At 41.1% G+C, this 18,111-nt stretch overlaps 1 protein-coding gene across 1 annotated transcript in view; it reads right to left on the minus strand.

The window, feature by feature from the left end:
• Window positions 1–17,776, minus strand: part of SLC30A5 (solute carrier family 30 member 5) — a 31,999-nt gene extending 14,223 nt beyond the window's left edge. Inside the window, exons 1-4 of the mRNA NM_001192174.2 lie at window positions 17,688–17,776; window positions 8,560–8,682; window positions 3,219–3,285; window positions 1,592–1,677 (exon numbers count right to left, since the gene is read on the minus strand). Coding sequence (NP_001179103.1) covers window positions 1,592–1,677; window positions 3,219–3,285; window positions 8,560–8,682; window positions 17,688–17,776 — 365 coding nt within the window. The remainder of the gene's footprint in view (window positions 1–1,591; window positions 1,678–3,218; window positions 3,286–8,559; window positions 8,683–17,687) is intronic.
• Between the last annotated feature and the right edge of the window lie 335 nt (window positions 17,777–18,111).

Below are 18,111 nucleotides of genomic sequence, written 5' to 3' on the forward strand. Positions count from 1 at the left end.
TCCGATGGTAGCCAGAGACAGGGATTTAATCAGGAGGGGGATTCATAAGGCACCAGAAGAACTGGTAAGGTTTTATTTGGGGGAACACATGAATGTTCATATTTATTTAGATTTATTGTTTTATATGTATGAAATATTAAAAAATTATTGCCAGCTGAAGGGAGCTTATAGGATCTACAGATCTTGAGCTTCTCATTAAGACAATTTTCATTTTTCCTCTGTACTCAAAAATCTGTAATGAAAACATGGCAGTGATTATTTCAGTTCTGTTAACATTTGGGAAATTACAATTAAAAAAATAAATATATCAGCAGAATGACAGTAACTTGAAATAAGACAGGCTATGAAACACCAAAGAAGTCTATGATCAAGAAACTGAATGACGATTTTAGTAAAAGAATGAGAGGGCAGCGCTGGCAGAGGAGCTGGTGGTACTGAGGGCTGTAAGGGCAGAAACAGATGACTAAATGAGGAGCCAAATAAGAATTAACAATTAACAACTTTCCCCCTTCCTTCCCTGACACTCAGTGATGGTGATTTAGTAACAAACAGACCACAGGCTCACTTTAGGGGTAAGAAATTATCAGTCAGTCATATTTAAACATAAACTGAAAAGGCTTTCCCCAAGCTGAGAAATTCCAGCCAGCTTTCCCACCACTCCAGAATCCTACTGCTGTCGTGGACAGCGATGTGACAGTGGAGTTCTATATATTCCTCTTTCGAAAAGTACAGGGTAAACAAGCTAAAGGGAGACAACCCAGAGCTCCTTTATTCGCTGGGAGAGGAGAAAAGCCTTTTCACAAAGCAGGTCTCACTGATCACTTTCTACTCTGTCCACTCCATCACCCTGAGAGAATTTCTTTAGAATACCCTTCGGCTTACTTGCTTCTTGTCCCCATGTTCCTCCCTCATCAATGGCAGGGTACTTTTTTCTTATAATTTTGAGAGAGAAACATTAAGACTTAGACACAGTTGCACCTATCAAATTCTTATTAAATTAGGTGGCCCTAAAGCATTATTGCCCCCTGAACTGACCAATTTACATAAAAGAATCTATATAGACTTGGGGAATATGAAACGCGAGTTAACGCATCTTAAATCTGACGACCGGCACACTATTTCCAAGGCGTTTGTTTATGACCATGCCTTTCACACATCTTCTGTGGTACTACAGGACTTTCAGAGTTGGGGGGAGAGCATTTTTAAAAGATTCTGCTCTCCTCGTTATCGGCTGATTTTATTTACCATTTTAGACTTTTCATCTCTAAAATCAGCTGCTGAAATGGATATAATCAATGAATAACAAAAAAGCCATTTATGCTAAAATTTTTCTGAAACTGTTTGGTGGACTCTAGTAAAATGTCTATGACAGATCATGAACAATAGATTAATGCTATTCAACAAAGAATGGTCCACAGACTAAACAGGTCCTCAATATACATGTATACTCACTTAGTTGTACCCAATGCTATCGAAGTGAAAGAAGCATTTGTATATAACTGACAAAAAAATTTGACATAAAACATAATGGCAAAAAACTAATATTCAAAATGAAGAAACAAAAACACTCAAAACACGCATTTCTATTTACCTTAGTGGTCCACAAAGCGTGAGGCCAAAAAACCACAAGAGTGAAATGACACACCCAGCCATCGCGTGTTTAAATATTTTGATCCACTACAAATGGAAACAAATAATTAGAAATTTCAGTCATGTTTCGCCAGATATCTCAACATCTTAAACAAAACAAATAGGGGAAGATAATGGTAACACAAATATTTTAAAGGCCAAATAATTACATATTTTGAAATGAAGCAGAAATTATTAAGATGTCTTGACTAAATCTAGATTTGCAAGATATTACTCTGTTTTGCATTTTCTATATTCTTCTCTGGTGCTAGATCCTGAAATCTTTTTCTATATAGTACAATTTTCTCCATTTTTTACATTAGTTCTCACCAGTTTGCCAGGAACATAAAATGTTTTAGTCTTCAAATTCTTCTCCAGCAGGAATAGTCAATTCTCCAATTATTTGAAAAGAGGGCAGGGCAGGGCGGGGGGTGGGGAGTTAAGATGGGGTTTAAAAATTAATCCTGTTTTAAAAAATGTTCTTGGTCCTCTAAAACAGAGGTACTTAAATTTCTTTCTAATAAAAAACCACAGCACAGGTTTCTAAGTTGTGGCATAAAGCAAACATGTAGTAGGGTATAAGTGCTGTCCAAAGAGGTGGTAATGTGAGATGATTATGCAGAATGTAGGACATTTCTGGGTATGCATCCTGAACCTCAGATGCTTAAAGAAAGTAATAGTTATGACAAGGGAGACGGCTAGTATGCACCGCACACTCACTGCTTGGGTTTTCCCAGGTGGCACCAGTGGTAAAGAACCCGCCTGCCAATGTAGGAGATGTAAGAAATGCAGGCTTGATCCCTGAGTTTGGAAGATGCCCTGGAGGAGGGCATGGCAACCCACTCCAGTATTCTTCCCTGGAGAATCCCCATGGACAGAGGAGCCTGGCAGGCTACAGTCCACTGGGTTGCAGAGAGTCTGAAGCGACTCAGCACTCACAACATGTCCAGCACTATTTAAAGAACTTTACATATATTAATCCATTTATTCCTCATAGCTTCATTAGGAAAGCATTACCATCTACATTTTCAGGTGAGAAATTGAAGGTAAAGAAATTAAGTAACTTAATTTAAGTCAGAGTTAGTAACTATAACAGCCAAGAATCTGTCTGACTCCAAATGCCTTGTTCTTAACCCTTATGCTTCATCTGTTCCCCAGTGACATCTATCCTAGTCTTGTGGGCATGTCTACATGCCTGATTTGTAAATCTTTTCAAAATATGGATCGTGTATTAAAGAAAATAATTATATGGATGCTTGAGACATTTTCTACTCTATACTACATTTTTAAATACTTCATTATCTTAGCACTTTATAGTTTACTCTTAAAGCCTCAGTTCTGAAAAGCTAAGTCAAGAGCAAGTTAACACCTGTAAGTGTTTTTTTTCCCTCATTGGTGTAATAATTTAAATTCTTGGGGCCATTAAGAGGATTAAATAAAGCAAAGGATAAAAAAAAAAAAAAAGAGCAAGTTAACTCTACAAATGTTCTGCTGTGCACCTAAAATCATTCAATAAGTAACCCTGATCAAGGAAAGAACACTGCCTCCTGGTCTACTTCTAGGACAAAAGGATTCTGCAAAAGACTTACCTGGCGTTTGGTAATACTTTTCCCAGAAGAAAAAGGCTTTTGAAACAAAACCATAAAAAATGCAGTCCTGTGAATATTGAAATATTAACAAATTAATATTAATCTTATATACAAGGTATGGTTTAAAGTAAAGACACTTAAATATACTAGAACTTGAAGGATATGTTAGCCTCTAAAGAAATTATACTAGAGAACAACACTTATTTTAATAAGGCTTCCGCCATGATGTCTTGGGAACTCTTCTTTCTTTTGTAATGGCCTTTAAAACCCAGTTTACAAGCCACAAAAGAACCCTCGATATTTTTTTATACTCTGAAATACCAAAGAAAATAATTCCTACCTTCTCAAAAATTTAGTAATAACAAATCTTGAAATAGAACTGAAGAAAGTACTAATTATATACCCTACCTTTCACATACCCAAAATAGTTATTAAAAATACATATAACTGGTGCTTAAAATTTCCTAGTCAAGAACCACTTTTCATTATTACTAAAATTATACTGCCAGGAGTGTAACAAATCGTGTTAATACAGAGGTTGGTCACCATCAGTCACAAGGTCCTGAGCACTTTTACAATTTCTTACTACCTGCAGAATAATGTAAAAGGTATACTGTAAGCGGGCCCTTCCCTGGTGGCTCAGATAGTAAGGAGTCTGCCTGCAATGCAGGAGACCCAGGTTAGACTGCTGGGTCAGGAAGATCCTCTGGAGAAGGAAATGGCAACCCACTGCAGTATTCTTGCCTGGAAAATCCCATGGACGGAGGAGCCTGGCGGGCTACAGTCCATGAGGTTGCAGAGTCAGACATGACTGAGCGACTAACACTTTCACTTTCTTTTCAAGCCTACACTATATTACGAAGGAACATATAGTGAACACAGACCAGTGTGGTTCAACTTGGAAAATGAGGAACATCTGTGCCCAGACAAGGCTCAGGTAACATTCCATGCTAGCTGGAAGGTTAGACTACCCCAGTAGGATGGTCAGGGAATCCCTTGGGCCCCTGAAGCCCTTTTAGGAAGCTGTGAGGTCACACTATTTTTAAAGAAGTATTTAGATATTATTTACTCTTTTTACTCTTATTCTCTTAGGGCTGTATAGGAGAGCTTTTCAGAGGCTAGTTCATGTGGGATACTGCAACCATAAGCAGTTGAATGCTGACCGTAACCGACTGAATGCTGACTCAGATGTGGGAATCCAGCTGTGTTCTATTAAGCCAGACATTAAATTTGCAAAAACTGCATTCAGTCTAGTTCAGTTGCTCAGTCGTGTCCGACTCTTTGTGACCCCATAGACTGCAGCACGCCAGGCCTCCCTGTCCATCACCAACTCCCAAAGTTAACCCAAACTCATGTCCATTGAGTTGGTGATGCCATCCAACAATCTCATCCTCTGTCATCCACTTCTCCTCCTGCCCTCAATCTTTCCCAGCATCAAGGTTTTTTCAAATGAGTCAGCTCTTCCCATCAGGTGGCCAAAGTATTAGAGTTTCAGCTTCAACATCAGTCCTTCCAGTGAACACCCAGGACTGATCTCCTTTAAGTTGGACCAGTTGGGTCTCCTTGCAGTCCAAGGGATTCTCAAGAGTCTTCTTCAACACCATAGTTCAAAACCATCAATTCTTTGGCACTCAGCTTTCTTTACAGTCCAACTCTCACGTCTATACATGACTACTGGAAAAGCCATAGCTTTGACTAGATGGACCTTTGTTGGCAATGTCTCTGCTTTTCAATATGCTATCTAGGTTGGTCATAACTTCCCTTCCAAGGAGTTCAGTTCAGTTCAGTCGCTCAGTCATGTCCAACTCTTTGCGATCCCATGAATCACAGCACGCCAGGCCTCCCTGTCCATCACCAACTCCCGGAGTTCACTCAGACTCACGTCCATCACGCCATCCAGCCATCTCATCCTCTGTCGTCCTCTTCTCCTCCTGCCCCCAATCCCTCCCAGCACCAGAGTCTTTTCCAATGAGTCAACTCTTCACATGAGGTGGCCGAAGTACTGGAGTTTCAGCCTTAGCATCATTCCTTCCAAAGAAATCCCAGGGCTAATCTCCTTCAGAATGGACTCGTTGGATCTCCTTGCAGTCCAAGGGACTCAAGAGTCTTCTCCAACACCACAGTTCAAAAGCATCAATTCTTCAGCGCTCAGCTTTCTTCACAGTCCAACTCTCGTAAGTGTCTTTTAATTTCATGACTGCAGTCACCATCTGCAGTGATTTTGGAGCCCCCAAAAATAAAGTCAGTCTCTGTTTCCCCATCTATTTGCCATAAAGTGATGGGAATGGATGCCATGATCTTAGTTTTCTGAATCTTGAGCTTTAAGCCAACTTTTTTACTCTCCTCTTTCACTTTCATCAAGAGGCTCTTTAGTTCTTCTTCATTTTCTGCCATATGGGTGGTGTCATCTGCATATCTGAGATTATTGATATTTCTCCCGGCAATCTTGATTCCAGCTTGTGCTTCATCCAGCCCAGCGTTTCTAATGATGTACTCTGCATATAAGTTAAATAAGCAGGGTGACAAAATACAGCCTTGCTGTACTCCTTTTCCTATTTGGAACCAGTCTGTTGTTCCATGTCCAGTTCTAACTGGACAGTTGCTTCCTGATCTGCATACAGATTTCTCAAGAGGCAGGTCAGGTGGTCTGGTATTCCCATCTCTTGAAGAATTTTCCACAGTTTGTTGTGATCCACATAGTCAAAGGCTTTGGCATAGTCAATAGAGCAGAAATAGATGTTTTTCTGGAACTCTCTTGCTTTTTTGATGATCCAGCAGATGTCGGCAATTTGATCTCTGGTTCCTCAGCCTTTTCTAAATCCAGCTTGAACATCTGGAAGTTCACGGTTCACATATTGCTGAAGCCTGGCTTGGAGAATCTTGAGCATTACTTTGCTAGCATTGAGATGAGTGGAATTATGCAGTAGTTTGAGCATTCTTTGGCATTGCCTTTCTTTGGGATTGGAATGAAAACTGACCTTTTCTAGTCCTGTGGCCACTGCTAAGTTTTCCAAATTTGCTGGCATATTGAGTGCAGAATTTTCACAGCATCATCTTTTAGGATTTGAAATAGCTCAACTGGAATTCCATCACCTCCACTAGCTTTGTTTGTATTGATGCTTCCTAAGGCTCACTTGACTTCACATTCCAGGATGTCTGGCTCTAGGTCAGTGATCACACCATCGTGTGAAGATCTGGGTTGTGAAGATCTTTTTTGTACAGTTCTTCTGTGTATTCTTGCCACCTCGTCTTAATATCTTCTGTTTCTGTTAGGTCCATACCATTTCTGTCATTTATCGAGCCCATCTCTGCATGAAATGTTCCCTTGGTATCTCTAATTTTCTTGAAGAGATTTCTATTCTTTCCCATTCTATTATTTTCCTCTATTTCTTTGCACTGATCACTGAAGAAGGCTTTCTTATCTCTTCTTGCTATTCTTTGGAACTCTGCATTCAAATGGGTATCTCTTTCCTTTTCTCCTTTGCCTTTCGCTTCTCTTCTTTTCATAGCTATTTGTAAGGCCTCCTCAGACAGCCATTTTGCTTTTTTGCATTTCTTTTTCTTGGGGATGATCTTGTTCCCTGTCTCCTGTACAATGTCACGAATATTGGTCCATAGTTCTTCAGGCACTCTATCAGATCTAGTCTCTTAAATCTATTTGCACTCTATCAGATCTAGTCCCTTAAATCTATTTGTCACTTCCACTCTTCATAAAGGATTTGATTTAGATCATACCTGAATAGTCTAGTGGTTTTCCCTACTTTCTTCAATTTAAGTCTGAATTGGGCAATAAGGAATTCATGATCTGAGCCACAGTCAGCTCGTGGTCTTGTTTTTTGCTGACTGTATAGAGTTTCTCCATCTTTGGCTGCAAAGAATATAATCAATCTGATTTCCCTGTTGGCCATCTAGTGATTTCCATGTGTAGAGTCTTCTCTTGTGTTGTTGGAAGAGGGTGCTTTGTATGACCAGTGTGTTCTCTTGGCAAAACTCTATTAGCCTTTGCCCTGCTTCATTCTGTATGCCAAGGCCAAATTTGCCTGTTACTTCAGGTGTTCCTTGACTTCCTACTTTTGCATTCCAGGCCCCTATAATGAAAACGACATCTTTTTTGGGCGTTAGTTCTAGACGGTCTTGTAGGTCTTCACAGAACTATTTAACTTCAGCTTCTTCAGCGTTAGTGGTCGGGGCATAGACTTGGATTACTGTGATATTGAATGGTTTGCCTTGGAAACAAACAGAGATCATTCTGTCGTTTTGAGATTGCATCCAAGTCTGCATTTGGGACTGTTTTGTTGACCATGATGGCTACTCCATTTCTTCTAAGGGATTCCTGCCCACAGTAGTAGGTATAATGGTCATCTGAGTTAAATTCACCTATTCCAGTCCATTTTAGTTTGCTGATTCCTAGAATGTCGACATTCACTCTTGCCACCTTGTTTGACCACTTCCAATTTGCCTTGATTCATGGACCTGACATTCCAGGTTCCTATGCAATATTGCTCTTTACAGCATTGGACCTTGCTTCTATCACCAGTCACATCCACAACTGGGTGTTTTTGCTTTGGTTCTGTCCCTTTATTCTTTCTGGAGTTATTTCTCCACTGATCTCCAGTAGCATATTGGGCACTTACCAACCTGGGGAGTTCATCTTTCAGTGTCCTATCTTTTTGCCTTTTCATACTGTTCATGGGGTTCTCAAGACAGGAATACTGAAGTGGCTTGCCATTCCCTTCTCCAGTGAAGCACATTTTGTCAGAACTCTCCACCATGACCCGTCTGTCTTGGGTGGCCCCACACGGCATGGTTTAGTTTCACTGAGTTAGACAAGGCTGTGGTCCATGTCATCAGATTGGCTAGTTGTCTGTGATTGTGGTTTTAGTCTGTCTGCCCTCTGCTGCCCTCTCTCAGCGCCTACTGTCTTACTGGGGTTTCTCTTACCTTGGTTGTGGGGTATCTCTTCACACATTAACACAAACTAAAGTAAAAGTTGATGTTTTGGCAAGCTAATAGAATGTGACAATTCTTTTTTTTTTTTTTTTTAATCCAGCCTGTTATCTCTAATCTTAGGTAGTCTATCTTTAAAATATGTATATGTATATCTCAAATACTTTTCAGGAGGAATAAAATACACAAAATATTTTACATAAAACTTCCTAAAGATACTCAGTTAACACAGAATTTTCAAAGACATTAAAAAACATTAAGGAGGGTACTCTTTCTGCCCCCTTCTGATGCCTATGTCAGAAGCTTTCTCTATCTCCTTTATACTTTAATAAAACTTTATAAAAAAAAATAAAAATAAAAAACATTAAGGAAAAAAAGAACTGTACACACTCACCCAAGTTTTAATATAAAAATGAACTGAACAACGTGAACGACTTTCAGGAGATCATATGATTCAAAAAGTCCAACAGCCTTCAGAAATTTAGTGAAACACAGTAACACAATATATTTCGTTAATCTGAAAAATAAAAACAGAAACAAGTTTCAGGTATCAATGAAATCACAAGGAACTCTGAAATCTTTTTCTTATTATACAATAGAGGTCATTATGAAAACCATAAATATAAACAAAAGATGAAACAAACAAACACTCAACTCACCCCCCATGTGTAACTACTACTAACACTGGTATATATACTGTCAGATTCTTTCATGTACATGAATGTATTATGGATAAGTACAGTCTATTAAAAAAAAAAAGGCAAACTAAAAATAAACATTTTTGATTTCCTGAGTTACCTTGACTACTTTATAATGCACTTTTTAAAGAATTACTCCAAACAAAGAGAATAAAAACAGAAACCAAACTCTGTCATGAAATGAGATCATAATACAGGAAGGGAGAGTATGACAAATGCCTGAAGTTCTCCTCTCCTCTGCTTCGTTAAGTGGCTGCAGTAGTCATAGTTGAAGTCAAGTGACCTGACCTACAGTCCTGAAAAGGCTTAGGAATGTGAAGCACCTCAGAAAGGGTGTGGAGAAGGGAATGGAACCCACTCCAGTATTCTTGCCTGGAGAATCCCATGGACAGAGGAGCCTGGGGGTTTATAGTCCATGGGGCTGCAAAGAGTTGGACACGACTGAGTGACTAACACACACACACACACACACACACACACACACACTCACTAGAAATGTGCCAAGTAGTTAGGTCTCCAGAATCCCACCCAGCACAGCCAGGCAACCATTTTCCCTCAATGAGGACAGAACAAGTGAAGTTTAGCCTCTGGAGAGGTCTAGACAAAAGGCAAATGGAAAAAAAAGGATGAGGTGTTGGACTAAAACCACAGAGATTAAAAAAAAGTTTCCCTTCTTTACCCCAACACACCTGTCTTCCCTCATTTAGCTCTAACATCCTAACTGTCAACTTCAATCTCCCAACAGGAGAATCCTTTTCTGGGAAGCCCATCAGGGGACAAGCCCTACACAACTCTTCTAACTAGTTTTTTACGCCTCACTCAAATATGAAAAGCCAAATCTGGATAATTAATCATTTACAATAAGTCTATAACAACAGACCAAACTAAAATAACAAAGAAATTTAAAAGATACAGAGAGCATAGGGAATAGTAGAGAACATCAAAGAACTATATATTCTTGGACAAGAAAGAACACTGCATCCATGAAAACCTGGTGCTTCCATAAAAAAAGGAAAAAGGAACTCCCAAAAGAGCAATCAGAAAACAGTGAAGAAATTATCTGTTTTCCAGCTTAGTAGAAGAACTGACTCTGTGAAAAGACCCTGATGCTGGGAAAGATTGAAGGCGGGAGGAGAAGGGGACGACAGAGGATGAGATGGTTGGATGGCATCACCGAGTCAATGGACTTGAGTTTGAGTAAACTCTGGGAGTTGGTGATGGACAGGGATGCCTGGCGTGCTGCGGTCTATGGGGTTGCAAAGAGTTGGACACAACTTAGCAGCTAAACTGAACTGAACTGAGTCTTCTTTGATCATATACCTCTAGTATTAAAAAAAAAAAAGTACCTGAAACCCATTATTTATTTAGATATTACAAACATGTATTACTATGTTGATATTATATGTTACAAAACACACACAAATTAGAAATGAAAAAGAATGAGATAAAAATTTGAGAAATTTTAACAGATCGTCTTCACAAGTCACCCAGGAAGACTACCTGCAAAGTTTACGTCTAACAGGAGTTAATACATTAAAAAGGAGGTACAAGGGATGTGCAAAGCAGCACAGCAGAGGAAGAAGTCTCTACTCATGGGAGAAAAATACAAAAAAGCAGACACAGAAGTTTAAAGGAAACCTTAGTCATTCAAATAGTAGTGCTAAAACAGTTTGATTTGCAATGATACCAATGTACATAGGATGGTCCCCAAAATCACTGAGTGCAAATCATTAAGTCTCATGGCACTAAATCAACAAACAGTAATCTGCTTCAGAAGACATCAAAATATATACTTTTGGAAGTTTTAATGCAACTGTGAAAATATATTTCAGTCCTTGAAAGAATGAATCTCAACAATTCTACCATCTTCACCGTCTGACAGCTCATTTTCTGTTTTAGACCAAATAACGTTAAAGAAAATCAGACTTAGAACAAAATGGTTTTTCTTTTCATGAACATAATCTGCAGGAACTTTTAATGGTGTCATTTGGGAGTTTTAACAATGTGATAATTATCACCAAGAAGCTAATAAAAACATTATGCAGAATGACATAACTCAAATCCTAAACCACAGAGGTTCCTACTTAATCTACCTATAGAATAGTATAAATATTGAAATTTCTGTTTAAAAGATCAAGCAGATTTTCTGGGCTGATAAAAATGGCCTACAGCTTGATTGTGCTGAAAGATGTAATTTATATCTCAATGAGAAAAGGAGTATTGGAAAAATATAATAAAATTATGGCTTTAACAACAACAAAAAACTGAGTGTATTTTGTTTTTGGATTGTTTGCAGACTGGTTGAAAACGCAGTATGACATGAAAAATCCATCACATTTCTAGCAATTATGTAGGTATGAAAGTAATGTATATGCGCTAGAAAGAACAAAACACTAACATTTAAGAGCTGAAAAACACCCTGGAGATTCTCTAGTCCAATTCCTCTCCTGTCACAGATTGGGAAGTTGAAGCCCACAGAGTTAGCGAGGGCCCAGCCCTTGACTCTCAAATATGCTCTTTTCCTAGGTCACACAGAAAACCCAAGTTCATCCAGAAGGCTTTGGGGATTCCCATCTTCTAAACCATTTCCAATTATTTATTCACAGTGGCCCTCGCAAAGGGTAAAATCATTAAATATTACAAACAAAATGCATATTAAAACCCAAGATTAATGCAGATTTTCTCTATTTAAGCTAGGGCTTCACTGGTGGCTCAGAGGGTTAAGAGTCTGCCTGCAATGTGCGACACATGCAGGTTTGATCCCTGGGTTGGGAAGAACCCCTGGAGAAGGAAATGGCAACCCACTCTTGCCTAGAGAATCCCATGGACAGAGGAGTCCAGCGGGCTACAATCTACCTGGTTGCAGAGTCGGATACGACTGAGTAACTTCACTTAGAGAAAAAAGTCAGATAGACTGAAGTAAATTAACTATATTAATGCTAATGATCATGGCAGCAATTTGTAATTAGCCAATAAAAATACTACTTTTGTTTATTCAGTTCTGTTTATTCTTCTGTTTATTCACTTCTTAACAAGGGGACTTACATAATATGTGCTCAGCAAATGTTTCCTAAATGAAAGAATGCTAACTCTACTGTTAACATTTGTGTGATGCAGCGATGTCTAGCACAGCAATACAGATAGCACAGTAATACAGTACATAACTGGCTGTCAAGCTTCTGGCAATTTAAACTGTCATCTACTCAGGCATGAATTCAGAATGAGGGAAGAGAGAGGAAAGCTCAAAGCCTCAAGCGCTTCACTCCTTCAGCTCTTAACAAGGTGTAAAAATAAGGTTTAAAAAAAAAAAAAAGGCAGCAGGACAGAAGCAAGGACACAAAGAACGACACTGTCAACAAGACAGGGAGGATAAAACAAGAGACCAGGAAAAACAGACAGACATACATTAAAAACCCCGGCAATCTGGGAATTCCTGATGCCAGCCAAGAGCCTTGTACAGCCCTCAGGGAGCTTCGAAGCCATTTTCCAAATATTCCTGCTCACTTTCTATGTGCCGGGTGTCAACGGAGCCCAGTGAGACCAGTCTGACAGGTTGGTTTCAGGTACGACAGCCTTCCCCCCTCCTGATAAAAGGGCCTGATGCACCTGGAACTAGTTCTGCATTCTTTCTGACTTCAAAGGAGGACTTTTATCTAAAATTTATCTTAAAATGTTATCAAAGTCTTAACATTCTTTAAAAAAATGTCATCCATTTGATAATAAGCCTGAATATGAGAGCCATACTTGGAATGGCAGAGAGCAAAGGCCAAGAATCTGTCCTAGATGGTACTACGGAGGGGCTGAACCAACACTGGCAGCCTCTCGCATCTTCTATGTGAGAAGAATATATCCGTCTTTGTTTAAAGCCCTCTTAGTTTGGTTGCTGCTGCTGCTGCTGCTGCTAAGTCACTTCAGTCGTGTCCGACTCTGTGGGACCCCATAGACAGCAGCCCACCAGGCTCCCCAGTCCCTGGGATTCTCCAGGCAAAAACACTGGAGTGGGTTGCCACTTCCTCCTCCAATGCATGAAAATGAAAAGTGAAGTTCAAAGTGAAGTCGCTCAGTCGTGTCCGACTCTTAGCGACCCCATGTACTGCAGCCTACCAGGCTCCACTGTCCATGAGATTTTCCAGGCAAGAGTACTGGAGTGGGGTGCCATTAGTTTGGTTACTTACAATTAAATGCATTTCTAGATTCTATCCAAGAAACTTGTAATAGAGGCCCTCCCTTAAGGAGTTTAAGGTCTAAAGACAGGTGAGAAACAAGTGTTTATGTGACCCAGGTTAATTAGCAGAGATCTAAAGGAACAGATGTGGAAGCAACTAATTGCAACTAGGGCAACAAAAGTAGTCTTCCGAGTCTCAGGTGTGTGGGTATTAAAGACTAAGTAGAAAAAATAAACAACCCAATCAAAGAATGTGGGTTTGATCCCTGGTGGGGGAACTAAGATCCCACATCCCGTGGAACAACTAAGCCCAAGAGCCACAACTAGAGAGTCTGTGCTGCAACTGGGCTTCCCAGGTGGCACGGTGGCAAAGAACGCAGGAGACACAAGAGACTTGAGCTCCGTTCCTGGGTTGGGAAGATCCCCTGGAGCAGGAAATGGTAACCCACTCCAGTGTTCTTGCCTGAAAAATTCCATGGACAGAGGAGCCTGATGGGCTATATAGTCCATGCAGTCACAGTCAGATACAAATTAAGTCTTGTCATCAAGAAAAAGGTAAACTATACTTAATAGACTTGTTTTAAGATGAGGGAATATGTAAAATCATTTCTAAATAATTTTTCTTTAAATTGCTAACAAAACTTAAACATTTGGCACTTTGATGGCAAGATTCAGTCATAGGGAACATTAAACACAGAATTTCTTTTGGAAAGTATTTATTTGGCTGCATGCATCTGTTTCAGCATGAGGGCTCTTCCGTTGCAGCGCATGGACTCTTTAGTTGTGCTGCACAGTCTTAGTTGCTCCCGGGCATGTGGGACCTTAGTTCCCCGACCAGGGACTGAACCCACATCCCCGAACTGCAAGGTGGATTCTCACCCACTGGACCACCAGGGAAGTCCCTATAATACTTGCTCCCCTCTAGCTGTGGTTCGTGGGCTTCTCACTGCGGTGGTTTCTCTTGTCCTGGAGCTTGGGCTCTAGGGTGAGTAGGCGTCAGTACTTGCGGTTCCCCAGCTCTGGAGCACAGGCTCAACAGCCATGGCTCAAGGGCTTAGCTGCTCTGGAGCATGTGAGATCCTTCTGGATCAGGGATTGAACCTGTGTCCCCTGCACTGGCAGGCAGATTTTTATCACTGAGCCACCAGGGATGCTTTTCCTTTTTAATTAAAAAAACAAAAACAAAAAAAAGATTGTGAAAGTAATTCCTGAGTAGTTGCTTGTTATCAACATTTTAAATAAAACCATTCCTAATTTTCTGCTCACAGGTGCCCAACTGGGGACATCCTTCCAAACCTTTTCCTTTGCATATCCATGTATGGACAAACATATATTTTAGATACATTCATGTATTTACCACTGTACACATATTTTGATATTTTTATGTAATTTTTCATGTAATATATATTGGAGATTTTTTGTTGTCATTATTAATTAGAAAAACTATTTTAATATTTAGCTGAAAGGTAGATACTTTGCTTTTTAAAGTGTCAACTAATGAAGTCTTCCTGTGGGGCTAACAACAAAACATTAGCTAAGGCCAGGTAACCATACACTATTAATAATAAGCACACAATCCCTAGTTCACGTTGCAAAGGGAAACATACCAAAAGGGAAATTTTCAGGGGTGAGGAAGGGAGGCACTTAAATGGGGGCAGTGGCTTCTGAGCCACTCACTGGTCCTTCAGGCAACTTATCAGGATCCAATCCACATTCCTGACTTCCTGATAATGTAAATCATTATCTGCCATTAACTAGCCTCATCAAAGGTTATCACTGGTATTTTCTGTGAAGGGTTAGAAAAAAACTCATTCTTCAAATCTGAAATTACTGAAATCAGAGTTTGGATTCAAACCTGCCTTTCGGGCTTTGCCCACTGTAGCAGCTCGCAGTTAAAAAGACAGAATCAGTGTATGTAAATCTATTTTGATTCATTCAATATTTAAGTGTCTACTATGTAGAGGGCAGTGTAAATGAAGTTTGGGGGCTTCACTGGTGGCTCAGTGGTAAAGAATCTGCCTGCAATGCAGGAGACATTCAATAATTATCAATCAATGCAGTAATTATAAATCGATTCAATAATTATCAGTCTGTGCAGGAGACATGGGTTCATCCAATAATCATCAATCAGTTCAATAATTATCAATTATTGCAATTATCAATTAATGCAGGAGACATGGGTTTGAACCCTGGTCTGGGAAGATCCCATATGCCGGGGACCAACTAACTGAGCAACTCACTCAGTGGTTGTGCCACAATAGCAGTGAGTCTGTGCTCTAGAGCCAGGGAGTCACCACTACTGAAGCCCGCGCGCCCCCTGCAGCCTGAGCTCCACAAGAGAAGCCACCACAATAAGCCTTCACACCGAACTAGCAAGCAGCCCCTGCTCTCTGCAACTAGAGAAAAGTCCGCACAACAAAGAGGACCCAGCACAGCCAAAAATAAATAAAAAGGAAGCTTCTAGCTTAAAAAAAAAAAAAAAAAAAATGAAGTCTGAGGGAACTGACTCCCAGTTCAGTTACTAGGTGTGTGACTTTAGAAAAATTATTTTTCTATGTCCCAGTTTCCTGATCTGTGAGACAAGGACACAGCTAATGAGTCTGCAGTGCTGTTGTGAAGGCTTAAGAGAAATGCTGCATGCAAAGTCCCTGGAACATAGAAGTGCTTAACAAATGCTGGCTGTCACCCTCTGCTCTTTCCTGCCAAGAGGATTTATTGAAGCCAACATAGAAACATGTAAAACAATTCATATTTGTGAATTCAGGCATAAAAACATCCACAAAGAATCTGTCAATTAGCTTTTGCTGCAGATTATAATCAGATTTTGATTTTCAGTCTATATAAAGAAAAATTCTTTCAACCTGTAATCTATTCAAAATTCAACCAGTCCTGATTTGAATTTGATTCTGTAATGAACTATTTTTTTTAAGGATATTTATTTTTATGTATTTGGCTGCTCCAGGTCTCCGTTATGGCACTCGTAATCTCCAATCTTCCTGACAGCATGTTGGGTCTTTTAGTTGTGGCATCTGGGGATCTAGTTCCCTGATTAGGGATCAGACCCGGGCCTCCTGTCCTTGGGAGCAAGAATACTGGAGTGGGTTGCCATCCTTCTCCAGGGGATCTTCCCCACCCAGAAACTGAACCCACATTTCCTGCATTGGCAGGTGCAAACTTTTTTTTCTGAACTATTTAAGAGTAAGTTACATATATTATGCTCCTCTACCCGTAATTACTTGTATTCCCAAACCCATGGAGATTCTCTTCTGAAATCAGTTATAAACTATAGGAAATTTAACATGGGTATACTTTTATCTAATCTATCATCTACAGTCCACTTTTATCAACTGACCCAGTCCTACCCTTTACTACATTTTCTCCAGTATTAAATCTACACCAGAATTGCCTATTGCATTTAGCTGTCACATCTCAGTAAATAATATTTGATATGATTTTTTTTTTTTTTTTTTTGAGCTTCTCTGGTGGCTCAGTCAGTAAAGAATCCACCTGCAATGCTGGAGACCCAGGTTTGATCCCTGGGTCAGGAAGACCTTTTGGAAAAGGAACTGGCAACCCACTACAGTATTCTTGCCTGGGAAATCCCATGGACAGAGGAGCCTGGAGCCGGTTACAGTCCATGGGGTTGCAAAAGAGTTGGACACGACTTAGCGACTAAACCACCACAACCATATTTTTATTTTACAAAAACGAGCTGTTCAAAATAGATCAGAAGATTAAACTTGTACTACAAAAAAATGCAGCTGATTTAAGTTGCTCAGCATTTCACAAAAAAAGTTATTCTGGTAATGCTATTTATACAGTTCCAAAGAATTTAGCAAAACAATCTTCCAGTCTCAAAGGAGATATCCGAGAACAAGAAACACCTAACCTCATTAACCTTATTAAATATAAAGGCGATGAAAATCAGGTTCAATCAAACTGTTGAGCCGTATTTCGTGCATCCTGCGACACTACCTCAGAAATTAGCACAGGTCCAGAAAGACAAGCTGGAAAGTGGTCACTGTACTGACTTACCTTTCTGGCGTTCGTGGGAACATTACGGGGAGGGAGGGAAAGGGGAATTTTTCCTTTTCACTCCATGAATTTCTGTACTGTTTGAACTTTTTGACAATGCGCACGCATTTCTTATTTAAGGATAAAACAAAATAGGCGAAGAAAGGAAAAGAAAAACTAGAGGGCGGGCTGGATTCTTAACGTGCGGGGTTATAACCTGAACCTCAAAGTTCATCTGTTTGTACTTTGATTTCCTCGCCTGAAGAGGTGATGGTGACCCTTCCTTTAAAAGGTTAGAAAGGTTAAATATCACCAAACTACTATTTGAGGGAGGAACACCTAACAGAAATTCTTCTGACAGGTGAGAAAAACCTCTCACGTGAACTGGCCAGCAGTTGTAAGCTTAACGGACGGCTGTGAACACCAGAAACGCAGGCGGAACCTTCCCGGGTCCTAGAGCATTTTTCCCGCAGCGGGGAACGGCGGAACCAATGAGAGCTGCCGCGGGAGCGCGGACTGCACCGAGGCGGGCGTTCCGGGCTGTCCGCGGCCGGGCCCCGCGTGCACCGGGGAGGATCCGCGCAGCTGCCGGGCGGGCGCAGGGAGAGAGCGGCTCCGGAAACGGGAGCCCGATCGGTCCCTTACCGAGCGCTGGGCACATCCACCGGCCCGAGGCCGCTGCCGCCGCCGCCGCCGTGGCCGGCTAGCACGTCCCCGCCGTATTTCTCCTCCATCCCGGGGATCAGGAGCCGTCGCTGCCGCCGCCGCCGCCGCCGCTACCCCCGCGGCGGGGTCTCCTCATGTCTCTCCGCTCCGCGGAACAGCGGGCGCGGGCGCGGGCGCGTCACTCCCCCATGGCAACGGCCCCGTCAGGTCCCCGCAGGCCAGACGGCCGCCGCCGCCGCCGCTATTCCCGGCTCACAAGCACGCGTGCGTGGGGACTAGGCCACGGACAGTTCCGGGGGCGCCGGCTTTCCCGGAGGCTCACCGGAGCGGACGGCACCAGGCCACGTCATCAGGCCCAGCAGCCCTCACTCTCGGGGCGGGAGGGCCCGGTCCTGCGCCTGCG

Source organism: Bos taurus, chromosome 20 (assembly GCF_002263795.3).
Source record: "Bos taurus isolate L1 Dominette 01449 registration number 42190680 breed Hereford chromosome 20, ARS-UCD2.0, whole genome shotgun sequence".
NCBI classification, from domain to species: domain Eukaryota; kingdom Metazoa; phylum Chordata; class Mammalia; order Artiodactyla; family Bovidae; genus Bos; species Bos taurus.